Source organism: Bos javanicus, chromosome 28, assembly GCF_032452875.1.
Source record: "Bos javanicus breed banteng chromosome 28, ARS-OSU_banteng_1.0, whole genome shotgun sequence".
NCBI lineage: Eukaryota > Metazoa > Chordata > Mammalia > Artiodactyla > Bovidae > Bos > Bos javanicus.
The window spans coordinates 44,274,224-44,301,767 of record NC_083895.1 but is presented as its reverse complement, the minus strand read 5'-3'; the positions used below and the strand labels follow the sequence as shown (position 1 = coordinate 44,301,767).

The 27,544-nt window shown below is 36.8% G+C and overlaps 1 protein-coding gene across 11 annotated transcripts in view; it reads right to left on the bottom strand.

Moving 5' to 3' along the window:
• The window catches only part of MAPK8 (mitogen-activated protein kinase 8), a 97,711-nt gene that overhangs the window by 8,764 nt on the left and 61,403 nt on the right, over positions 1 to 27,544 (bottom strand). For 2 of the 11 annotated variants that reach the window (XM_061405628.1, XM_061405635.1), the window contains exons 2-11: positions 23,466 to 23,636; positions 17,058 to 17,187; positions 13,944 to 14,002; positions 13,716 to 13,854; positions 8,538 to 8,703; positions 4,743 to 4,814; positions 3,243 to 3,425; positions 2,813 to 2,937; positions 2,210 to 2,273; positions 868 to 990 (exon numbers count right to left, since the gene is read on the bottom strand). In XM_061405628.1, the coding sequence (XP_061261612.1) occupies positions 868 to 990; positions 2,210 to 2,273; positions 2,813 to 2,937; positions 3,243 to 3,425; positions 4,743 to 4,814; positions 8,538 to 8,703; positions 13,716 to 13,854; positions 13,944 to 14,002; positions 17,058 to 17,187; positions 23,466 to 23,587 (1,183 nt within the window). In that variant the 5' untranslated portion in view covers positions 23,588 to 23,636. Of the gene's footprint in view, positions 1 to 867; positions 991 to 2,209; positions 2,274 to 2,812; positions 2,938 to 3,242; positions 3,426 to 4,742; positions 4,815 to 5,163; positions 5,236 to 8,537; positions 8,704 to 13,715; positions 13,855 to 13,943; positions 14,003 to 17,057; positions 17,188 to 23,465; positions 23,637 to 23,885; positions 24,137 to 25,595; positions 25,699 to 27,544 lie in introns of all 11 variants that reach the window. The other 9 variants (XM_061405637.1, XM_061405632.1, XM_061405633.1 and 6 more) reach the window with 7 other exon arrangements.

The window sequence follows — 27,544 nt, the reverse complement described above, 5'->3', positions numbered from 1 at the left end:
TTGAGCTAGGAAGAAGAGAAATAGGAAGTCTTTTGATAGAGGCAAGAACGGGAGATGTCTTTAAGAAACAAAAAGGAATGATAAGCATTCCAGATAGGAGGATTAAAAAGAGAGAGAGATAAAACAATATCTCTTTGTAAAAAGCAACCTAGATAGCACTTTGCCAACAAAGGTCCGTCTAGTTAAGGCTATGGTTTTTCCAGTGGTCATGTATGGATGTGAGAGTTGGACTGTGAAGAAAGCTGAGCGCCAAAGAATTGATGCTTTTGAACTGTGGTGTTGGAGAAGACTCTTGCGAGTCCCTTGGACTGTAAGGAGATCCAACCAGTCCATCCTAAAGGAGATCAGTCCTGGGTGTTCAGTGGAAGCAATGATGCTGAAGCTGAAACTCCAATACTTTGGCCACCTCATGCAAAGAGTTGACTCATTGGAAAAGACGCTGATGCTGGGAGGGACTGGGGGCAAAAGGAGAAGGGGACAACAGAGGATGAGATGGCTGGATGGCATTACTGACTCGATGGACATGAGTTTGAATAAACTCCAGGAGTTGGTGATGGACAGGGAGGCCTGGCGTTCTGCGATTCATGGGGTCGCAAAGAGTCGGACACGACTGAGCGACTGAACTGAACTGAAGGCAGAAGAACCAAACTAACCCAGGATACTAACTAGACAAATTAATCTGTAGTTAATGGCTTTGGCACTGAATTTTTTCTGTTATGATGCTAAAAAGGGAGTTTGTAGGTAGCTATTAAACTGCATTTGGGTAGGAGAAAAAGATACAGAACAAAAATAAGTATGTTTAAAGTAATCAAAAATCCTAGAAATATACAAATGAAAATACTATGTTTCACTGATTTTTAGACGTACTTTTTTCAGTTAGCTTAATGGTGCAGTACAGCTGGCATTGTGTTTCTCTTTCTTGGTGGTATATAATAGTGTGTTTTACAACTGGGGGCCTATTAAAATTCCACAAAATATCATATATGTTTCCTGTAAATGTAATGATATATAAAGTATCAGGTTAGACATTTTAACACCCACTCTGATCCACAGTTTCTATACTCTTGTATACGACATGTTACACCGTCAGATGTACTAGGTTCCACCTCATTCTGTCGTCTTGGTGGGCTCTACAGAACCTTATTAATACTATATGTCTCCCAAGTCAACTGAGGGAAAACTAATTTCTGATTATTCCGAAGAAAGAATCAACTTAATTCCTCCCAAATAAACCTGTAAATGGACTACCTGCTTTGGTTTATACCTCCCCAGTCCCTTTTGCCTTCCAAGTATTTAGGTTCTTAGCTCTTAATAACATATCTTCTGTCCACCTGATTTTAAGTGACTTCTCCAAAGTCGTGCAGATACAAAATTGGTCAAAATATTACATGACAACAATATAAACAGAAGCAAATGAGATCTAAAGGTAACTTGGCTCAAATGTCCCAGGGAATCTTTTAAAGAAAGAAATACTTTAACATTTCCAAGACTTTCAAAGCATTATTAATATTCAACCAAAGTAAAAAAAAAAAAAAAAACAAACTACTCTGTTAGATATTCCTATACAATGCTGATGTGAGTGTAAACTGCTATAATTTCTTCAGAGAGTAATTAGAAACAGCTGAAAATATCCTTTGGCCCAGCAAATCTCCTTTTAAGATCTTTCTCACAGGCATATTCTCAGATGTGCACAATACTACAGAGCTGACTGCAATAACAGACTAGACCCAGCTTAAGCTCTTCAAATGGCTGTCAGAGCGACCCTGTGACACAGCCGCACAGCAGATCACTACCCAGCTATTAAAGCAGAGGAGCTGGGTATATGGAGCAAGAGGGAATAATCTCTAAAATATACGATAATATCAACAAAGCAATTGTGAGTTGCATACAACTGTATGTGATTAAAACAGGGTGGGAGAGGAGAAGGGGGAGACAGCACACACACAGGTTTGTGTATTCGCAGAGTATGAAAGAATATTAAAGTTCCTGAAAGTACAAATGTGCTTCTGTCTGGGGTGGGGAACATAAGGCATTAAGTTAGTGAAGGAAGGAGGTTTAGTTTCTACTTCTGCAAAATATTTTAAATCATATTATCAAATATCAGCTATGAATAACAGAAAATATCTTTCATCTCCCTAAAATGATGAATAAACAGCATAGAAAGCCAGAGCGCTCTCAGCTCCATCTTAAGAAATCTGGTGAATGTTACCTTTCCACTCTTCTATTGTGTGTTCCCTTTCATCTAACTGCTTGTCAGGTATCTTTGGTGGTGGCTGAAAAACAAGGTAACAAAAATTGAGTCAGTTTATTCAAAGTATATAAATTCCTTATAATTACTTGAAATATTAATCATGCAGAAGCCTTGGAAAAACACATCATTATACCAAGACTGATCAATGATCAATGCTGATTTTGTGTAGACAGACTAATTTGGGAAGACTCCATGACAGGAAAAAAGATGCTTAACAGTCTTTTTTTTCTTGTTTTTGCAGCTAGTATATTTTATTTACATCACAGAATTGTGCTATGCTTTGGGCACAGTAATTTGTTTACAACAAAGTTAAGATGTTTTCTCAAAGAGCTCAACTTACAAGGTAATAAGGCAAAAAGGCAAGAAACAATGGGAGGGAAGTTTATTTTGTGTAGGAGGTACTTGGATATGTTCATTCTCTAAAGGAATTTTTAATGCAAAAACAGAAAGCACCATCATCATTTATTTATATTTTTATTTAAAATTAAAAAAATATACTCCAAACCTAACTTCAACTCTAAGAGTACAATATATTCTTCAAACATTCAGAAAAGAACTTACAGCTTCTGCTTCAGAAGGGTCATACCAGACATTGATATACGGGTGCTGGAGAGCTTCGTCTACAGAAATCCTTTTAGATGCGTCGATTACCAGCATTCTGGATAACAAATCCCTTGCCTGACTGGCTGCAAAAGTAATGAGATGTTTATGTACACGTATCTCATAAGGTTTTAAAATTATCAATCAATTTCAGAAACCTGAAATTATCATTTACTAAAAAATGCTTTAAAAAGAATAGATTTACTATAAAATTAGATCATACATATGATTAAAAATATAACTAAAAGTAACTAAAACCTCACAGTGTTCCATTACTCAGAAATAATGCTGAGTTACGTCCCATAACAATATAAATACACCCCCATAAAAACCTCCTCCACAAATAGCCACCTACCCACAATGGAATTAAAGGTAATATTTTAAAAAGTACCTTTAAGTTTGTTGTGTTCCGAGTCAGCTGGGAAAAGTACATCAGGGAAGAGTTTCTCAAAGCTATATCCGGCATATTTAGGTCTGTTTTCAACATAAGTCCTTACTGTTGGTTGTAGTTTCTTCATGAATTCAGGACATGGTGTTCCAAGCTGTTCAATAACTTTATTCCACTGATCAATATCTAGTATCAAGTAGCTAAGAAAAATACTGTGCATCTCATGTTCAACATATCAGTCATATCCATATTAAAATAACATGAAAATAGCAATTTAAAATTCTAAGAAAGAATGTGGCAGTTATAAATCTTATAGCCACCTTGCAAAAGGCAATGACTGTAGGTGGACAAAAAGAATCAATAACAAGCTTTTGTTAACCTTATTTATTATGTGTATGTGTGTGTCTACTAATACTGATTTTATCATTAAAATGGAAGCTTAAACTCACAAATTCCAAATACAAATAATGAGTGGCTCAAAGAAAAATGGTAATTACTACCCATACAGACTCTAAATATAAATGACACAATTTTGAACATAGAATTTGCCTTTTCTTCTAGCTTATCAGAAAATGTGACTGCATTTTTGAGAAGATAAGAAATATTTATTATCTGTCCTGCTTTTCCAAGTTTTCTAAACTAACAGAAAATAACCAGTAGCAATAAAAATGACGGCATTTCTTTTTGCCATTTGTTTAGCTTATGTTAACTAAAATTAAGTTTAAAGCTCTGAAATCTGAGAAAATGACTCACTATTTTGGTTAAGGAATAAGGCTAGAATTCCCTGGTTTCTTTCCTTCTAGTCTTTAGTCTTTATACTTCAAGTGCTCCCCGTGGATTAAGACCTAAAACTTTCTTACTGTAACCCAGTGAATACGGTTTCTCCCATTCGTCTTCTTCAAACTAAGTGTCACTCGCTGAGAAACACCTAAAAGACCACTGCTACTATAAATACCAGAAGTAGTCAGATGAACAAAAATCGCGAACCCAACCTATTCATCACCATATTCAACTATTACTGCTGAAACTCTCAGATGGAAAGATCAGTATGTTATGTTGAGAAACGAGACAACAACGGAAAGACACAGAACACACAGAACATTAACAAAAAAGAAGGTGGGGGGGGGGTGGGCAAAACAAAAGGATGACCAGAAACGACAATTTCAAAATTCATAGTATGTCCTAAGTACTTCTAGACTTACTCAAGTGTATAATTATTAGAAAAATTTAATGCAAGCCATGATTTTTGATTTAGGTTAAATAAGTCAACTCAAAGCCAACAAGTAATTGTGGATAATTAACTTGAGTAGTTTTCAGAATTAACAAATGAGACAACCAATGAGGGAAAGGAAAGTCTATGTCAAATAGCAGGTGGTATTTTGAAAGAGTAATTTAACAATACTTTATTAGGGAGAGACAAAATACATTATACCTGATCAAGCTGAAGTGCTGTCATACATTTTGACCTTTAGAAACTACACTTTAGGCCAAAGATAAGGATACGATCTGTACCTGGGAACAAAACACCACCTTTGATCATTTCTCCCATGATGCACCCAACTGACCAAATGTCAACTGAAAACAAAATGCAATGACATTAACATAAAGATTTTGGTTAAAATAAAAAAATATATAAACATTAAAAAAAATCACGCACACCATGTATACTTCAAAATTAAAGAAAGCAGTATAAAATAAAAATGGGTGACAGTGAATGTGCTCTGACTACCAGCAGAGACTGTATGTCCTACTGCCAAATGCAGCCTACAAACATTACCGAAATTTTTGAACTATAACAGCCACAAACTTTACGTCTGTTTAAAAAACCCCACGTGTATGAATGTACACTATATTCATCTTCATTAGAGAACATAAGGGAGTTCATCACCTAACTAATCAAACTGCTGCAGCAGCACAAGGATACAGTCCCTTCCTGGAAAGAGGATTTTGTGGCAAACCATTTCTCCCATAATGCACCCCACAGACCATAAATCCACTATATGTTTGCAGCACAAAAGAAGGAAAAGCAAAGCAAAAGGTCGTTAAAATCAAAGAAGCATAATATGACTGCATTATATAAACATTGCAAAACATCACAGAAAGAAAAAAGTGACTTTAATTTTAGCTAATGGAATAATTTAAAACATAAAATATTTTTCAAAAGGCTTTGATTCACAAAAGCAAATGTGAAGTGTAGCCTTTTAGCTACATATCTAATTTAAAGGGAGAGCTATGCACAGAAATCACATGATTGTAAAACCTATAGTTTGCCCCTGAAAATTTACTGATAAAATATGAAAAGGAACCAACACAAATTTATAAATAAGGCTGAAAATGTACAGGAGGTACCAAAATTTAAAAAATAAAATCTTGATACTATTTGGAGGGTCAACTGTGCATTATACTCTCTCTTTAAGTAAAATAACAGAAAAAAGCATGAGCAGAAACAGTCTAGCGTATTAAAACATTGAACAGAAATAATGTTTCTATGAATAATTACAGTTAAAAAGTTAACCTAAAGGTCTTCAGAAACTTTCAAGCTGGAGTTCATAAATTTGTTTTGAGAAGTGCTATGTTTACTCTGAATAGAAAATCATTTGTTTTCTTGGCAACACCATGTTGCATTTACTCTACTACCCCAAAGGGAACAAGTACATAGAGAATGAACAAACAGTCAAGAAAACACAGCCAAGAAAGTATATTTCATGTTTTCCACCTAAAGTGTTTTAAGCCTGTAGAACTAAACCACTTTTGGTGTAAGAAGCTGGTTTCGGCTGAACACAGCATGAAAGCTCCCGCAAATTTATTATCTACAGAGTCTCCCACTAGACTTACTGACCCTTGCCGACTTTATTTTTTATTTTGGCCACACGGGATGAGCAGGGATTGAACCTGCATCCCCTGTGGTAGAAGTACGAGTCTTAACCACTGGACCACAGGGGAAATCCTGTGACGCTTGTTAGTTTTAAATGAGAGTTCCAACCAATGTTGAAAAGAATGCGCCGAACACAGAAATGAGCAATTTGAGGATCTCCACCTATTTCATTAAAACTAACCACATACCCTGACACTTTATATCTTTGGGTTTGAAAGCAGATAAAAAGAGAAGGTGCTTACAGTTTAATACCAGAAGGGGAAGAATAAGCAATTTGAAGGGAAAGTTTTAGTAATATGCATTTGTTTTTGAAGTCTGAAGACTTCAAATCTTTTAATAGCAAAAGAATAAAAGAGCAGGAATAGATGTTAGAGATGTACCTTTAACCATGCAGGATGACTTGGGAACTTAAAATCTGTACTTTCTAATACACTCATAAGGAGACTATTAGCTCATTACAGAATTTTAGGAGCTATATTTAGGAATAAATTTTGGAAATCCTGTGGAACTAAAGTTTCTCTAAAATTTCACATTAGAATACATACAAATCTTTTTTATCTATGGCATAATTCAACTTCCAAGGATAAAATTTTAGAGGGAAAGTTATATTCACCTATCAGTTCAGAGAAAATTTTTTTCCAGGGTTTTCATTTCTGGCAAAAATCTATTACAATTTTTCCTTGTGGATTTTATAGAGAACACCAAGCTTTAGTTAAATATCTAGGACACAATTTATGTACATAATCTTGAGAAAAACATATTTTAAAACATTTCAAAAGCTACAAGCATGAGAGGCTATTGCAAGCATTGTCTGGGCTAATGAAGGCTTTCCTCAGAATATGACAAGCCTGATTCAAACATAAAAAGAGCTTTACAGGTCTAACTGCTTAGTCTATTTGGCAGTTTAAATATACCCCGTTATCTCACTTTCCAAAAAGCTTTGAGGGTAGCTTGCAATAAAAGACATATATATAAACAAAGTTGATAAAAACAGGTGTAGGATGGGTGAGAGGTGCCACTAAAAGGTGGAAGTTCTTATATTTGACCTTGCTGGCTAATGTAGTTATCAATATTAAGCATTATATTTGACTCAGTTTCCTGGAGACAAAAGAAAGAACGCAATAAAGTGAATCTATATAATTCTTATCTAAGAAAGGAAAGTATGTCAACTCTTTACATGACAGTTTTTCTGTCATGTGCTGATTTCTACTAGGGAGCGCCTAAGATCACAATGCCAAGATGAAGTGACACACCGCACATTATTCATGACAGTCAATGGTTTTACAGCAAATACAAAGACGATGATCATGTTGTCACTTGAAATAGCAATTCTCCAAAAAAAAAAAAAAGAGAGAGTCTAATACTAAATCTAACTCACTGGATTTTACAGGGTGTAAGACAATTTTAGGTCAAGAGTAAGACAAGAGAACAGCATGTTTATTTAAGAACAAAAGAATAATACTGATAATAAATGTTTAAAGTGTTTTTAACTAGCTCAGATAAGAATATTAAGCTAAAATCCTCACTTCAAAGTTATCTTTTTTAGAAAAAAAGAATCCTCAAAACTGATTTGATACAGTTTCCTGATTCAGAGTAAACTGCTGTTTCAGAGTCTTTTGCTAGAAAAAATGTCTATGTCCTACTTTATAAAGTATTTTCAATTATCACATTTTAAAAGTTAAAGTCAATAAAATCATGTGTAGACTTATTCATCTTCCAAATGACTGAGATTCAGCAAACTTTCTTAGGTAGAAATATGTGTATGTATACATTTTTTTAAAATTCATGAACTACATGCCTGATCATTTTCTTCAACCTAATTCTAGTGTTAATTTATGTAACTGGCTATATTCGCACATAATAATGCCATTTCTTTAAGGCTGGACACAAGGGCTTTGATGAAACACCATTTCCTCTGAAAGGTCACCTTCAATTAATTATCCATCAGCTTTGCACAACAGCCTTACTGTAGCTCTTAAAGTCTGCACTAGGTGCTACTGCTATTAACTTTAATGTCATGGGACAGGAAATGTGTGCAAATACCATTAATGCAAACTCAGATCACCCCTAAAGCTGCGGGCCCACTATACACTTCCTGCGCCCATGTCAGAGTGCTCATCTTCACGCTACAGGCAAGAAGATGGTATGTATTCTATATACGTATTCTGTTACGGGGGCCATGGTAACAAATTCTTTATTCGATGGTTGTACTGATGATTATGTATTTGTATTTAAATAAACAGGGGCCCCAAGTTTTTCCAAACTTTTATGACAAAATTTGTAGTTACTTCCAAAGTCTTGATAAACATCTCAAACAGTGATAATTTTCTTTATGCATTTCAATTTAAGTATTTACATAAGAAATCTGATAAACAAAAGCAAATAAATCTGAACAGAATTTCAAGTAAAGAGTGTTTGCTGACCGTTTTCTTTGTAGCCCATGCCTAGGATGACCTCAGGTGCTCTGTAGTAGCGAGTCACTACGTAAGGTGTCATCATAAAACTAGTTCCTGCAGTCCTGGCCAGTCCAAAGTCAAGAATCTTCAAAGTGCAGTCTGATTTTACTACTATATTACTGGGCTTTAAGTCCTTCAAAAATAAAAATACAAAAAATGACTGCTATGATATAAACAAATATTTTGCAGTATACTCGTTATGAATGAGATCTCTTATAAAACAATTCATGCTAATTGTTCATTTTTCTCAAACTGTAATTGTTACCACTGCAAAGATTCATCATAAATAGGCAAATCTGAGAAATTAGCTTGATGGCATTTTTAATTTACAAATACATACAGTAGTTATTAGAAGTTAGTAATGTTTTATTTGCTAGAAAATATGATTAACTAGACAGTTTCAATCAAGGGGTGTAATAGCGATTTGGAATGGCATCTCAGAGCTCATGTAAGAACTTTCATGGTTAAATAAAGAGAGAGAATCATAAGTTAGCATTTATATTCACTTGTACACTAAATTACTAGCTTTTAAAATTCTCATTTTAAAATCACAGTAAGCTTTATATAGATATTATATACCAACAACAGGCCATTCTATGTCAACCCAACCACATGGCATTTGACTTTTCAAACAGGCAGATGTTCCACTCTGAAGGACCAAAGTAATCATCATCAGTTTTCCCATCACTGATCTCTCACCGAAAATCATACAAATTTGTTCATACAATTTTTTCCTACAGAGGCAGGACACCACTGTCCTGGTGCCACTAACCCATAAAATCACCTGCTGCTGATGCTGCAAAGTAACGTCCGTGAAAAGCTACCCACGTGAACCCAACCTCAAGGAATTCTATGTTACAAGCATAAAAAGGCAGCAGCATAAATACTCAAGGCTTCAAGTTCAACCCATCTTGCCTTTTAGCTACCATGAATCCTATTATGAACGGAGAGACCAAAAAAAGCAGGCCTATAATTCACATATATTGAATATCAATGATTAACAATACAGAAAACTGGCCTGAAAAATAATGATTAATTACTCTTGCAATGTCTATATCCAGCAAAATATGTATACTGTCTTCAGCCTATTTTGATAGGCAATCATAGATGGAGTTAGAAGATATGTCACCTATTTGTCGTTGCTGCTCAGCTGCTAAGTTGTGTCTGACTCTTTGCAACCCTATGGACTACGGATGGCATGCCAGGTTCCTCTTTCCTCCACTATCTCCCAGAGTTTGCTCAAATTGATGTCTATTGAGTTGGTGATGCTATCTATCTCATCCTCTGCTGCTCCCATCTCCTTTGCCTTCAATCTTTCCCAGCACCAGGGTCTTTTCCAATGAGCTGGCTCTTTGCATCAGATGGCCAAAGTATTGGAGTCACAGCTTCAGCAACAGTCCCTTCAATAAATATTCAGGGCTGATCTCCTTTATGACTGACTGGTCTGATCTCCCTGCAGTCCAGGGCTCAGCCTTCTTTATGGACCGACTGTCACATCTGCACATGACTACGGGAAAAACCACAGCTTTGACCAGATGGACCTTTGTCAGCAAAGTAATGTCTCTGCTTTTTAATACGCTGTCTCGGTCTGTCATGTCATCGATCGGTTTTATCAAATTAAAAATAAGTATCAACAGGCTTATGGAACAGAAGATGCACATTTTTATCATTGCTATCCTATAAATATGTGGTCATTATTTCCAAAATGCAATACCTCAGCAAAGAAACACTGCATATTCAAAAATAAATATGAGCTTTGATACTATTTCAATGTCTATCATGTTGGTTAATGATTTAATGGCTCATTGTAGTACTGCATTCTAGTCTAGGAATAAGATTTCAACCTTAAACACTTTACTCTGGAAGAAGAACAAAATAAAAAAATTTTTAAATAATCATTTTTTGTTAAGGGAAAGAAACTTTCAAAAAAGAATATAATCTGAAATTCATCCTTGTATATCAGTATGTATGGGCTTCCTAGTGGCACGGTAGTAAAGAACATGCCTGCCAATGCAGGAGATGCAGGTTCAATCCCCGGGTCAGGAAGATCCCCCGGAGAAGGCAATGGCAATCTACTTCAGTATCCTTGCCTGGAAAATCCCATGGATAGAGGAGCCTGGCGGGCTGCAGTCCTGAGGTGGGGAGGAGCCGGACGCGACTCAGCACCTGAGGACACACACACCAGCGTGCACCCTCCCACAGGCGCTGAGCAGCACTGCTCTCTCTATCTCTGAAGGGCTGAACTCGTATGAATGTGTGACAGGAGCAGTGGACTAACTTAATATTCCATCCTCTCTACCACATTTTTCCAGCCTGTGATTAATTCTAGTCAATGGGATGTGAGTGGGAACTAAGAATAGAAGGGCCAGTTTCTTATACACTAGCAGTGGACAATCTGAAAGAGAAATTAAGAAAATAACTCCATTTATAATAGTTTCCAAAAGAATAAGATACCTAGGAAAAAATTTTAACTAAGGTCCTGAAAAGACTTGCACACTGAAAACTGTAAAACATAGAAGACTTGTCACAGACTACATTGCATTCCCCGCCGCCCCCCCATCAAGTGCAAACATTGAAGTCCTACCCTTAATGTGACTATACCTGGAGACAGGACCCTTATAGAGGCAATTAAGGTTAAATGAAGCCATAAGGGTTGGGCTCAATGCACAAGAACTGGTGTCCTTATAAGAAAAGAAACACAGACACCAGAGTTTGTCTCTCTTTTTACAAGCATGGAAGGAAGGGCATATGAGGACACGGCAAGAAGGCGGCTACCTCCACATCAGGAAGAGAGATCTCACTAGAAACGCAATTTACTTGCATGTTGGTCCTGGACTTCTAACGTCCAAAAACTGTGAGAAAATAAATTTCTCTTGTTTAGGCCACCTAGTCTGTGCTGTTTTGTTATGGTACACAAAACAGACTAATACAACCTAAGTGGAAAGACAACCTGTATTTGTGAATTGGAATACTAAATATAGTTAAGACAGCAAAACTACCCAAGCAACCTACAGAGTCAATGAAATCCTTATTATTATTACAATTCCAATGGCCTTTTCAGTGGAAATGGAAAAGCTGATACTCAAAATTCCTATGGAATCACAAGGAGACCTCAAAAGTCAAAATGATATTGAGAAAGAGTGAAGGTGATGGACTCGTACTACTCCATTTCAAAATTCACTACTCAGCTGCAGTGTTCAAAATAAAGCGGTACTGATAAAAGCACAGACACAAAGACCAATGGAGGTGGGAACAGAGAGTCCAGAAATAAAACCCTATGTCTACAGCCAACTGAATTTCAGTAAGGATGCCAAAATCATTCAGTGAGGAAACAACGGTCTCTCTTAATAAATGGTGCTAGGACAGCTGGATTTCCACAAGCAAAAGAATGAAGTTATTAGCACCTTATCTCAGATCATACATGAAAATTAACTCAAAATGGGTCAACGACCCAAACGTAAGAGCTAAAACGATCAGTGAAAGACTAAGAGTAAATCTTTATGATCTTGAATTCGACAATGGATTCTCACGTAAGACACTAAAAGTACAAACAACCAAAGAAAACATAAACTGATTTTAATGAAAATTAAAATGTTTGCATATCAAGAGAGATCAAGAAAGTGAAAAGACAACATACAAAATAGGAGAAAATATTTACAAATTACTCATCTGATAAGGATTCAGTATTCAGAATATATAAAGAATCCTGATAACAACAAAAAGACAAACAACTCAATTAAAAAATGGGCAAAGGGCTTAAATAGATATTTCTTCCAAGAAGATATACAAATACAAAACAATCGTGAAAAGATGCTTAATGTCATTAGAGAAATGCAAATTAAAACCACAATGAGATACCACTTCATACTCACTAGGATGGCTAGAATGAAAAAGTCATTAGGAATCAGCAAAGATTTGGGGAAATTGGAATTTTTGTGTACCATTGCTGGAAATGTAAAATGGTGTACCCACTGTGGGGAACAATTTGCTGGTTCTTCAGAAAGTTAAATAATACATTCTCTATGTTTTTGATATTTGATAATGAAAAAAAAACCTTTGCTTGTTTATTTCTGAAAAATAATTGTATTTAGTGATTATTTTAGATAGTGATATTATAGCATTCATCGTGTGTAAATTATTTCATATAGGGAAGAGTTCTGACCTGTACCTATTATGGTTCTTATTGAAAACAAAACTGTATGTGCATTTCTGTGATGTTATGAATACATTTCTACTTTATTTTGAAACATTTGCCAAACTAATTACTATAACACTGTATAACATTAAAAGTGTTCATGGACTGCTTAGCATTAGAAGCAGACTGTGTCCCCAAATTCTAAAACAGCAGCAAATGATGCTGCTTGTATAAAGCCTAATAATAATTTTTAGACTAATTTCCACAGTGCCCTGTTGGCGTTAGCACTACCATTGTACCCTGCTGTATAATAAACAATCTTAGACATTTATCAACTGTTGATACAAATGTTAGTCCCTAACCACTTTTTATATGTTTTAAATTTTTGAAACTCAAGTGTACCTGCCGTAACAAAATAAACACCAGACTATCACAAAAAAAAAAAAAAAGACCCAGCAATAAAACTCCTAGGTAGATACCCAAAAGAACTAAAAACAGGAACTCAAATACTTCTACCTTAATGTTTTTAACAGCACTAAAAGCTAACAGGTGGAAATAACCCAGATGTCCATTAATGGATGAACAGATAAAATGTGGTAAATATATACAAGAGAATATTCACCAGTCATAAAAAGGAACGGACTACTGATACACACCTTAATACAGGTGGAACTGAAAACATTATGCCAAGTTAAAGCAGCCAGACAAAAAGCTCATCTACTGTATGACTCTACTTATATGAAACATCCAGAGAGGTAGATCCATGGACACCGAGAGGAGACGGGTATATGTCAGGGTTGGGGAGAGAAGGGATGGGATGACCACCAGGGCTAGGTAGTTTCCTTTTGGAGCAATGAAACTATTTTGAAATTTGCTATCGGTAGTGGTTGCACAATGCTGTGAGTGCACTAAATATCACTGAACTGCACACTCTGAAATACCGTGAATTCTATGTTACATCAATTTAACCTCAATGATTAAAAAAAGATATGACCATTTTTTCTACTAACCCGGTGAATAATTCCAGCAGAGTGAAGGTGCTTGATCCCACACAGCATCTGATAGAGCAGGTAGGACATTCTTTCATGATCTAGCTCCATCTGAATCACTTGACAAAGATTTGCATCCATGAGCTCCATGACTATGTAACTTTATGGGCGAAAAAAGATAACAGCTAAAGTATGCAGTAACAATCAAAGAATAATATGTATCAACAAAATTTTAATTATTACACTTACACATCTTGAAATTCTTCTAGGGATTTCTGTGGTGTAAAAACATTCAAAAGGCCAATTATCTGTGGCAAAAGCAGAGAAATAGAAAATTTTTCATTTGGAAACTGCAAATACATGGATTAAAAAAAAGCCACTCTCTGTATGAAGTTTTTCAAGTCTAATGTTCTAAGCTTAAGTAATTGCCTTATCTTATATATTAAACCTTCATGGCCAGGGCTGGGGGCAGGGAGAGAAGCAGAGCACAGAGGATATTAAGGGCAGAGACAAGACTCTGAATGAGACTATAATGGTAGATATATGCATCATTACACAGTCGTCCAAACCCACAGAATGTACACCACCAAGAGTGAACCCTAAGGCAAACTCTGGACTCTGGGTGATAAGTATATGTCAATGTAGGTTCACTGATTATAAAAAAATGTACCATTCTGGTGGGGGATGTTAATAATGCAGGAAGCTATGCATGTATGCAGGCAGGGGATATATGGGACATCTCTGTACTTTTCTTCAGATTTGCTGTGAACCTAAAACTGCTCTAAAACACAGTCTTACACACACACACACAAACTATACCAACAGAAGAGCTCCAGAAAATCCATTCCATTTATGCACATTCAATTATTATGGACCTATATTATACAGTCCTCTACATAATCTGTAAGCAAATCTTAAGTACTTTCTGCCAGCTTTTATACAACTCAGTACTTTTATATAACCTCAGCCCTTTTGACTCCTGGTTCTTCATAAAACTGCACTTTCCCAGATTTCCTCATTTCCCATCTAGTTCACCAGTTTATCCATAGGCATGCAATCTTTTCCACTATTCTTTTTCCAATCCTCCTCCCTTCTCTATTTGTACCCTTTTCCTGGGTGATACTATGTATGTTTTTTCCTCCAAATCTATATGGATAATTCCAAATACTCATTAAAGGTTCTTCAGGTTTATGAGTCTCAGATTCTCATTGCTACTTCACATGAGGTCTCTCAAAATAATATAAAATTGAATTCATTATCCTTCCAACCCAAACCTCTTACTTTTCCAGAGTATCTTCTTTTTTACAACAGAAAGCACAGAGTGATTTTTTACTCTTTTTCTCAATATCTGAAAAGTGAAAGTGCAGTCTCTCAGTTGTGTCCAACTCTCTGTGACCCCATGGACCCCATTTGCACCATAATAAATAAAAGAATGCTATCTATTCACTATTATCAGGGTAAATTTCAACCTCTTTTCACCCCCTGTGCTGTTACATATGTTGAGGTGTCTAACATCTCATCTAGACTGTTCATGCTGTAATAACTTCTAACACTTGGTTCCCTAACAATGGTTTTCTGCAAATCCAACTACCATTTTACTGTCTATGATATATGGTAATAAAAAGATAGTATTACTCACCTTTTCAGAAATCTAAAGCCACCAAAAAAATTTCTAAAACTCCCCTGCAGTACATTCAAAGCCCTCCATGACAGGACAGCAACCCACTTCATCTCTTGCTAAGCCTTCTATTAAACTTGATACTTGAGCAAGAAGGCTGTTTCTCAAAAACTGCCAAGGCCTTTAAACATTCTATTCCCTATGTTTGTCACTTTCTTACTAAATGCTACCAAATCTTCAAGATAGGCTTTTTTCGTAGGGTCTGACAATGCCTGGTTCTTGACAGAGTGGAGTAGTCTACTTTGGCCCCACAACATCGATGTTATTATGGCATTTAATACACTGGTGTGCTTTCACAACTGCCTCTTACTCCTTTTCGCAATTCTGACATATAAGAAAATACCTGACACATATTTTTGAAATGTGTTGACAATTATACTTAGAATGTTTTTCTAGACATAAACTTCATGCAGCAGAGCCCGTGTGAGTCATTTAAGCATGAGGCTTTGCTCACAGAAGACATCCAAATACATGTTCAGTACATGTTCAGTGTTAAAATTCTGAAAAATAATTTTCAGATAGGAGAGGGTAAAACAGATTTGTTTAAGACAGAGGAATAAGTATCCAACTGTTCTAAATGAATGCCTCCTAACATGTCTAACCAGATGAACTACACACTTGGAGACTTGGAGAAATAGTAAAACCATTCTCATTAATATCTAGTCAATCCCAGAGTAGAAGCCTGGTATCAAAGGATATCAGTGGTTTCTCAGAACTGAGAACGAGGGAGATGGGGGAATGTGAGCCAAAGGAAGAGGGTTTCTTTGTAAGGTGATGAAGACGCTATAGAACCTACTATGGTGATAGTCACATATATCAGTGAATTAACTGAAAACCAATGAATTAAATGGATTAGTTGTATGTGAATTGTATCATAATAAAGCTGTTACATAAAAAAGATTAAAATGGATAGCTGTCTTCTTTTCCAAAAGAGAAATGAAGAAAATTGCATCAGTTGTGCACTGGACAAACAGAAGTCAAGGGCTGATTAAATGGGTGGCACAGGACCACTTTGAAAGAAGTAAACATTACTAGAAACATGTACAAATTCACTGAGAAACTTCACTTCTGTGAACAGAAACAACGACAGCAATGATAACAAAGAACAGCAACAGATTGGAGAAATGCCACCAGACATATAATATATGGATTTCAGAAAGGCATTTTTGAATGAAAAAATATAAAAGGGTGAAAGTCATATGCCTAAGTTTTTATAACCACTAGAAAATAGAACTGGGAATGTTTTACTAATTTCATTTAAATATTTTTTAAAGTTTCTGCTAAACTGCTTTATCCAATATTATTAAATAAAGTTCCAATGTCAAAGAATAATGGGAACTAATTCATCTATGTGCAAAGGTTCCAGTTTTCTGAAATGTCAGCTTAACAGAAAACAAAAAGCAGATGAGATAAACCCTACATAGAGTTCTAAAACATCTACCTGTTTAAAATTCCTCTTGAAAAGTAGATGTCAGAAAATTACACAATCTTCATTTCATAAAGTATTTTTCATCTAATATTTAATAAAGTTGAGAAAAATTTCACAATGCAGATACACTTTTAAGCAATGTTTCAACCCAAAAGAACAACTTAAAACACCTACTATTTTACAAGATTTTGATATTCAGGTATTCATGAAGAGGTCTTGATTTTCCACTTAAGAAATGTTCTGAATGTTCACTTACATTTTTGTGATTTACACATTTCATGAGAACTAGCTCTCTGTAAGCACGCTTAGCATGAGTTTGATTCTGAAATGGCCGACTTAACTTCTTGATTGCAACGTTTCTTTCAAGAATGGCATCATAAGCTGCACTGTAATAAAAAATTTCAAAACAACAAAAATTTAATCAAAAATCTGCAAACTTAATTATGAAACATTCGTGTAGATTTCTCACTTTCTCCAAAGATAAATGCAACTCAATCAATTTCCAGCCCTTAGTACTCAACACGTTTCTTAAAATATTAATGGATTAAAAGCAAAAATGAACTGTGAAGAAAGAGGCTGTGTTCACTGGGGGTCACCCCAGACCCACCTGGCACACAATGGGCACATGATGCACAAAGCTGTAACGAGCACTCAAGTCCAACAGACACACCCGAGAGCCTACACGAAGGCCTCACCCAAATCGACATTAAGACAAGACAGGATAAAAATACATGTGCTCATAAATTCTACTCAAAACACCTGTTGAAGAATCCTACATCACCTTCTCCTCTTCAGACACAACAAAATGAACACAGAAAGAGCAAAGTACATATAAAGGCATCCATATGAAAGACTATTTTATAAAAGTAAACACAAAATTTGTTTTGGAGGTGCAATTAAAAATCAAGGTATTTATAAATGCTAGATTTCAGGACACCAGAAGCCACCTCATAACTATTAATGAAACACCTATAATTCTGGGAAATATAACACTATATTCATTAACTCTTCATCTCTCTACCATATGACACTGATAAATGGTACATTTCACAAATGGCAGGTCAAAGAAAGTAAAGCACAAGTAAGGTAAAGTGCCTACAAGTTATAGAATAGTATGACTGAAGAGATTTAAAAAATCATTTGGATTAATCACTGCCTGACATAGGGCCAGAGAGGCTAACTAATTTGTTCAAAGTCAGCCAGAAGGTTGAAGGCAAAGCTGAGTCTAGAAGACTGAGACATAAGGTCATGCTTTTCCTGCTGCTGCTGCTAAGTCACTTCAGTCGTGTCCGACTCTGTGCGATCCCATAGATGGCAGCCCAGCAGGCTCCCCGTCCCTGGGATTCTCTAGGCAAGAACACTGGAGTGGGTTGCCATTTCCTTTTCCAATGTATGAAAGTGAAAAGTGAAAGTGAAGTCACTCAGTCGTGTCCGACTCTTCGAGACTCCATGGACTGCAGCCCACCAGGCTCCTCTGTGCATGGGATTTTCCAGGCAAGAGTACTAGAGTGGGGTGCCATTGCCTTCTCCGGCTTTTCATCCTGGACCATTATAAAAGATGATTTCTCTTTATGTAATACTTGGAAAATCAGCATTTGTTGTTGTTTAGTTGCTAAGTTGTATCCAACTCTTTGCAGCCCTATGGACGGTAGCCCGCCATGCTCCTCTGTCCATGGGATTTCCCAGACAAGAATACTGGAGTGCGTTGCCATTTTCTTCTCCAGGTGATCTTTCTGATTCAGGGATAGAACTCACATCTCCTATACCAGCAAGGGGATTCTTTACCACTGAGCCACCAGGGAAGCCCAAAGGTAGCATAATACTGATTAAAATTGTTCTCTAACCTTATTGGAACCTATTCTCCAACCTAAATTATTCTCTAACCTATTCCTAATAGAGGAAAACAATAGAATGGGAAAATAGAGATCTCTTCAAGAAAATTAGAAATGCCCAGGGAACATTTTATGCAAAGATGGGCTCAATAAAGGACAGAAATGGTATGGACTTAACAGAAGCAGAAGATATTAAGAAGAGGTGGCAAGAATACACAGAAGAACTGTACAAAAAAGACTTTCACAACCCAGATAATCAGCATGGTGTGATCACTCACCTAGAGCCAGACATCCTGGAATGTGAAGTCGAGTGGGCCTTAGGAAGTATCACTACGAACAAAGCTAGTGGAGGTGATGGAATTCCAGTTGAGCTATTTCAAATCCTGAAAGATGATGCTGTGAAAGTGCTGCACTCAATATGTGAGCAAATTTGGAAAACTCAGCACTGGCCACAGGACTGGAAAAGGTCAGTTTTCATTCCAATCCCAAAGAAAGGCAACGCCAAAGAATGCTCAAACTACCGCACAACTGCACTCATCTCACACGCTAGTGAAGTAATACTCAAAATTCTCCAAGCCAGGCTTCAGCAGTATGTGAACCGTGAACTTCCAGATGTTCAAGCTGGTTTTAGAAAAGGCAGAGGAACCAGAGATCCAATTGCCAACATCCACTGGATCATTGAAAAAGCAAAAGAATTCCAGAAAAACATCTATTTCTGCTTTACTGACTATGCCAAAGCCTTTGTGTGAAAGGGAAAGTCGCTCAGTCGTGCCCGACTCTTTGCGACCCCATGGATTATACAGTCCATGGAATTCTCCAGGCCAGAATACTGGAGTGGGTAGCCTTTCCCTTCTCCAGGGGATCTTCCTGACCCAGGAATCAAACCAGGGTCTCTGGCATGGCAGGCAGATTCTTTACCAACTGAGCTATGAGGGAAGCCCTCACAGCTTGACTGTGTGGATCACAATAAACTGTGGAAAATTCTGAAAGAGATGGGAATACCAGACCACCTCTCCTGCCTCTTGAGAAACTTTCAGGCAGGTCAGGAAGCAACACTTAGAACTGGACATGGAACAACAGACTGGTTCCAGAGAGGAAAAGGAGTACGTCAAGGCTGTATATTGTCACCCTGCTTATTTAACTTATATGCAGAGTACATCATGAGAAACGCTGGGCTGGAAGAAGCACAAGTTGGAATCAAGATTGCCGAGAGAAATATCCATAACCTCAGATATGCAGATGACACCACCCTTATGGCAGAGAGTAAAGAACTAAAGAGCCTCTTGATGGAAGTGAGAGAGGAGAGTGAAAAAGTTGGCTTAAAGCTCAACATTCAGAAAACTAAGATCATGGCATCTGGTCCCATCACTTCATAGCAAAAAGATGGGGAAACAGTGGAAACAGTGGCTGACTATTTTTTTAGGCTCCAAAATCACTACAGATGGTGATTGCAACCATGAAACCTAAGACGCTTACTTCTTGGAAGGAAAGTTATGACCAACCTAGACAGCATATTACAACGCAGGGACATTACTTTGTCAACAAAGGTCCGTCTAGTCAAGGCTATGGTTTTTCCAGTGGTCATGTATGGATGTGAGTTGGACTGTAAAGAAAGCTGAGCACTGAAGAATTGATGCTTTTGAAGTGTGGTGTTGGAGAAGACTCTTGAAAGTCCCTTGGACTGCAAGGAGATCCATCCAGTTCAACATAAAGGAGATCACTCCTGGGTATTCATTGGAAGGACTGATGTTGAAGCTCAAACTCCAATACTCTGGCCAACTCATGCGAAGAGCTGACTGATTTGAAAAGACCCTGATGCTGGGAAAGATTGAGGGCAGGAGGAGAAGGGGACAACAGAGGATGAGATGGTTGGATGGCATCACCGACTCAATGGACATGAATTTGGGCAAACTCCGGGAGTTGGTGATGGACAGGGAGGCCTGGTGTGCTGTGGTTCATGCGTTTGCAAAGAGTCAGACACGACTGAGGGACTGGACTAATTGGAAACTTGAGTTTTTTTGGTGGTTATCTTACTGTATTAAATATAGCGAAGAAATTATGTATTAAGAAATTGGCACTGCATAAAAGGATACATCTGTACATTCTATATACCATAACTATTGCCTATATACATATATATATACATACACATACCAAAACATATTATTTTTATTAGAAAATGCCATTATTTACAGATATGTTTTTCCCAAATTAAAAAAAAAAAGGCAAAACAAAAAAAACCAGAGGTCATGCAAATGTTTAGAAGTTTTGATTGTTTCAGATAAAGCATGTTATATTTTTAACCATTAACTTCATTCCTATTAATTTTTTATCTACTGTATCAAAGTAATCTTTCAAAGTCTAAAATTGAAAAATACAAGTATCTCATTGAACTATTTTGTATCCAAGGAAGTTAGATTTCTAATTATTGATTCTTAAACGTGCACAAATTAGAAACACCTGGGTATTCAGAGGCCCCAATCCAGACCCAATGAATCTTGCACAAATTAGAAACACCTGGGTATTCAGAGGCCCCAATCCAGACTCAATGAATCTTACTATCTAAAACTGGGGCCCAAAATAATGTCTTTTAAAAAAAATTAAGTTCTCCAGTTGATTCTGACAATAAGACAACAGTGCCTTTAAAAAAGTTATTATTTGTCTATTTCATAGTCATGTTTTGGAAGGAATAATCAAAAATGTGAAGGCATTTATTCCTTAGGACTGGTGTTACTTTCCAAAGCAATTAAAAAAAAAATTCTGGTACATAAATTTCAAAAAGCACTTACCTGAGGATTAAGTGAAGGTACCTGTTGAGGCAGTCCAAGTGCAGGTTGGAAAAGAATTTCCAGACACAGAGTATTTCAGAAGGGAGTGAGTTTATTAAGCACATAGAGCAGAGATCATACGGGCACTGCAAGCGCGGTGGACTGGGGAGAGTCTACAGTTTTCGTGAGCTCACAGCCCATTTTTACAGCCTCAACATAAAGGAAATTCCTAGGTGACTGGCTGGGGTGCTACAGGTGTTTACTGGAGTGGGCATCGTTGCCTAATTTGGAGTCAGGAAGCTTGTTGGCGATGATCGGGGGCTCCTGGCGACAGTTACAAGGGGCTCAATTAGCTTTGGAGATGACCCTGGTCCTAGGTCCTGCTTCTGTGGCCTTGGGGCACAACTCAACAGTACAGAAACTACATTTTTCAAATACCATTAACCATTTTATAAATAATATATTCCTCACAACAACCATGCATATATTAGGTGGGGAAATAGGCTACAGAAGAGTAAATTTGCCATGCGTCACAAAGTTAATAAATCAAAGAGCTAGAATCTGAATCAAGAGTTTGCTTTCAAAATTCTTACAACATTGATAATTACCACATTATTTTATTCAAATTTAACTTGTGGTTAAATGTGATTAGTTAAAATGATAACCAGTCAGCCAATAATGCTTTGTAAAATGACCCAGCTTCTGTAATTTGTGACAGTATAAACTACAGCCCATAAATTAAGAATACAGAAAAGAGAATAGATATTTTTGTTGTTGCTGTTCCGTCACTAGATCATGTCTGACTCTTCGTGGACCCATGGACTGCAGTATACCAGGCTCCTCTATCCTCCCCTATCCCCCGGAATTTACTCAAATTCATGCCTGTTAAAAGTTGGTGGTGTTACTGTTCCCATTACACAAATTTACTGATTCTAATATTTCACCATTATTCTACTGAAGTTTTTTAAAAGAAATATATTATTATTGGTAAAGCCCTTTCCTTTTCCCTTATTCTCAGAGGTAAGTACTACTCTGAGTTTGGTGTTTATGAATGTTTTTACATCTTTGCGTTCATAAATTATACACAATATTGCTTTATATATTCTAAACTACATATATATGTATATTCTACATCTTGCTTTTAAACTCAACATTACCTTTCTGATTATCCTTGTTGATACATATAGCTCGTTCATTTTAAATGGTACACAGCATTCCACTGTGCTTCTCTTCTCCTACTGACAGATTCGATACTATTCCCAACTTTGCTATTGTAAATGGCATTGCAAAGGACCGTGCTAGATATGTCTCTTTCTGGACATACGCAAGAGCTGTGTGCAAGAGTTTTTCTTGAACCTGGAAGAACTGCAGGATTGTAAACACTTAGGATTTTTAATAGATTCAAAAACAAATCTGGTCCAAGAAGAGGTAATACAGATATAATTATGCTTGAGTGAGGCTTAGACTCCCCAACACTAGCTTATTATGCTAACTTATCATTAACAGAACTGTCCCAAAGAGTGTTTTGATTTTCAGTTTATAAGGAATCATAATGATCTATAAAGCCTAGGTCTTTTGTAGAAATTAGCTTGTAAGTCAATTTTAAAGATACATATAGTTTTGAAATACATACGATGAGACGTTAGCTGACTTTATTCCCCAGTGTAAAATAAGATTTATGAAATTCCAGAATTTCATTACAGTGTAAAAGTGATGATTAAGTGAAGCGTCTTACTGAACAGTTAGTTATGGGAATAGACATAGAATTAATAAGCATGCCACTTATTCATTCCTGATATAGATACTTGTCTTTATGTGGCTTAAGACCAAGTATTTAATCATAATTTACACTTAGGGATGACAGAGCTGATTTATAAAGTTATGTTTTCTGAATAATAATAAAAAACCTTAATGTCAGAAGAAAACAACTTATTATTACAGCTTTAATCTTATAGTTTTAATTTAATTTTTTGAGGCAAGCTAAACATTTACCATGGAATTTATGAGAGGAGAAAACAAAGCAGTTAATGATTTTTTTGCCTAACTTTGGAAGTAAAAACTTACCATACTATTCCTTGGGCTCCTGAACCTATAGGTTTTAAATTCTGATACCGTTTCAGGACTGTGAATGTAGAATCTCCAATCTCTACACTATAAAAATTGCTGTCACGCTTGCTTCTGCTCATGGTGGCAAGCAATTAATTTAATGGCTTCATCCAAAAATTCACCACAAAGCTGCAAAATGGAACAAAATGTGATGTTAACAAAATGAATTTGCTTAATCTTAAAATCCAAGTCATTACTCTGTTCACAGATTGCTAGATCATGTTAAAAGAGCTGCTTCATTACAAATCACAGTTAGAAAGAAAAAATACCACAGAGCCTAGTTAGCATCTGTTACACTTAGAAATAACTGATAGTTTAAAAAAGACAAAAACAAAAAAGGCAAATATTATAACTAAACATGTTTTTAAGATCACTTACAGTTTAAAAATTTAAACTAGTCCTTTTCATGTGTTGATTATAGTGTTAAAATCTTAATTTTTGTAACTGATAAACTTTCATTCAAAAACAGTCCCCCATCTGATTAAGTGCATGTGGAAGGAACAGCAAACTGGCAGGCCAGTCGTCTCCTATCCTCCTGCCAAACAAGCAGAGCACCTGCTGCCGCTGCGGCAGCTCCTGACGCCCAGCAGCAACATCTGGGTGTGCTGTCTGTGCTGAGGCTGTCATGGCTGAAAAATGAGAATAGGATAGAAAATACAAGATTAAAAAAAGAGATAAGGTAAAATTACTTTAAAAATAAGAAAATACAAGTGAGAGACGCACTTAGTATCCTGAGATAGGAAACAAAACGGTACTGCTTTAAACTGCTTGGGTCACCTAAAGCATAACCTAAGTTCTGACCACAGTCTTTTTTTTTAACCATTTGTCTGATTAAAGCCAAAGCAGTCTTTTTCTACCCATCTGAGTACTGGTTACTGACAAACCTCATCACCTATCCTTACTAGACAAAACCAGCCTATTGTTAAAGGCACGCAAACGACGTCCCTGGTGGTCCAAGGTTGAGGCTCTGTGCTTTCAGTGCAGGGGTACAGGTTTGATCCCTGGCCACAGGGAACTAGGACCCTACATGGCATGAACTACAGCCAAAAGATAAAACAAAATTAAATGAGTCTTAAAATGCATGCCATACAGTTCCGTATCCCAGGATAAGCTGAGAAGCCAATGAGATCTAAAGGACTTCTCATGCGTATGGTCTTCAGACAATGCTAACAAGAGAAACAACAAACGCCCGAGCACTGCTGAGACTTCTAACGCAAAGATTTAATCTGAAGTGTGCTAAATGCTTACTGTGTGTCAGGCACTACGATGTACCCTGGGGCCACATCATGTGGCGCTTCAAGAACCGGTTACTAAGAGCTGAATTCGTAAGAGTAGGATAGAAACCACCAGAAAGTTAAAGTACAGAATAAGAGAGTGCCTTGACCAGCTGCTACTTGGAGGTTACACTATTAGAGGAGAGGGAGCAAGAGCTGGAAGAAGAAAACTAGTGAGCTACTGAATACAAATGAAAGAAATAAAATGAATAAGTTTTAGATATGTGGAGTTAAAAATAAAAGTTAAACAAAAAGTACAAACAGTATAGGCTTTAAAGGAGAAATAAATTAATTGAAAGCAATTGAGAAGGTAAAGAAACTAATTAGACAAAAGAAAAGCCCAGAGGAACATCTCCAAAATCAATAACTGAACTAGTCATGTAATACTCCAGAGAATACTGTCTGAAACCAAAAGTCTCATTAACTTTGCCTAGGTTGAAAGACCCTAGATTTGTCAATTTCTACAAAAAAGCCTGTGGATATACTGATTGGAACTGTACTGAGTAACAAACATCAATTTGGGGAGAAATGATACTATAACAATTTTGAGTTTTCTGATACTCATTTCAGTTTTCTGATCCATATTCATGATATTCATTCATTCACTTGGTTCTTCTTTAAGCTCCCTCAGCAACATTTTATAGGTTCCAATATACAGATCTTGCAAAATTCTGTTCAGCTTCTCCATAGTATTAACAACTTTTACATGCTATTGTGGATGTTTTTATTTTCACTTAAATTTCAGTTGTTCATTGCTAGTACAAAGAAATACAAGTTGTATAATAACTTCATACTAAGCTCACTTGTTACTTACTTAGTAGACTTTTTTTGTTCTACATACGCAAGCAGTTCCTTCTTCATTTCCAGTTGGGATGGCTTTGACTTCCTTTGCTTTCCTCACTACAATGACTATAATCCTGAAAAGAAGTGGTATGACCAAACATCAGTCCCCATTCCCTATCAGGGGGAAAGCATTCAGTCTTATACCACTGAATGTGATGTAAAGTGTGATACAAATTATTGGACTTTACTAGATGCCTTTAACAGGCTAAGAAAGTCCCCCTCCAAGCCCTAGTTGACTGAGTTTCTATCACTATAGAACATTTAATTTTGTCAAATGATTTTCCTGAATCTATTCCAGTAATCACAGTTTTTCCTTCTTACTTAGTAGGTTCATATAGTGAATTACACTAACTGATTTTCAAAACTTAAACCAAACTTATATTCCTGTAACAAATCTTACTTGGTCAAAGTGTTATCCTTTTTTTGTTTTTAATAACTACTGATTCAGTCCCATCACATCATGGCAAATAGATGGAGAAACAATGGAAAAACACTGATAGACTTTAATTTCTTGGGCTCCAAAATCACTGCAAATGGTGACTGCAACCAGAAATTAACAGATGCTTGCTAAACTTAGCAGTGGCCACAGGACTGGAAAAGGTCAGTTTTCATTCCAATCCCAAAGAAAGGCAATGCCAAAGAATGCTCAAACTACCACACAATTGCACTCATCTCACACACTAGTGAAGTAATGCTCAAAATTCTCCAAGCCAGGCTTCAGCAATACATGAACTGTGAACTTCCAGATGTTCAAGCTGGTTTTAGAAAAGGCAGAGGAACCAGAGATCAAATTACCAACATGTGCTGGATCATGGAAAAAGCAAGAGAGTTCCAGAAAAACATCTATTTCTGCTTTACTGACTATGCCAAAGCCTTTGACTGTGTCGAGCACAATAAACTACAAAATTTTGAAAGAGATGGGAATACCAGAACACCTTTTCTGCCTCTTGAGAAACCAGCATGCAGGTCAGGAAGCAACAGTTAGAACTGGACATGGAACAACAGACTGGTTCCAAATACGAAAAGGAGTACGTCAAGGCTGTATATTGTCACCCTGCTTATTTAACTTCTATGCAAAGTACATCATGAGAAACACTTGGCTGGAAGAAGCACAAGCTGGAATCAAGACTGCCGGGAGAAATATCAATAACCTCAGATATGCAGATGACACCACCCTTATGGCAGAAAGTGAAGAGGAACTAAAAAGCCTTTTGATGAAGGTGAAAGAGGAGAGTGAAAAAGTTGGCTTAAAGCTCAACATTCAGACAATGAAGATCATGGCATTTGGTCCCATTACTTCACGGCAAATAGATGGGGAAACAGTGGAAACAGTGGCTGACTTTATTTTTGGGGGCTCCAAAATCACTGCAGATGGTGATTGCAGCCATGAAATTAAAAGACACTCATTTCTTGGAAGGAAAGCTATGACCAACCTAGACAGCATATTAAAAAGCAGAGACATTACTTTGCCAACAAAGGTCCATCTAGTCAAAGCTATGGTTTTTCCAGTGGTCATGTATGGCTGTGAGAGGTGGACTATAAAGAAAGCTGAGCACCAAAGAATTGATGCTTTTGAACTGTGGTGTTGGAGAAGACTCTTGAAAGTCCCTTGGACTGCAAGGAGATTCAACCAGTCCTTCCTAAAGGAGATCAGTCCTGGGTGTTCATTGGAAGGACTGATGCTGAAACTCCAATACTTCAGCCACCTGATGCGAAGAGGTGACTCATTTGAAAAGAAGGACCCTGATATTGGGAAAGATTGAAGGCAGGAGGCAAAGGGGATGACAGAGGATGAGATGGTTGGATGGCATTATTGACTCAATGGACATGAGTTTGGGTAAACCCCAGGAGTTGATGATGAACAGGGACGCCTGGTGCACTGCAGTCTGTGGGGTGGCAAAGAGTCGGACATAACTGAGT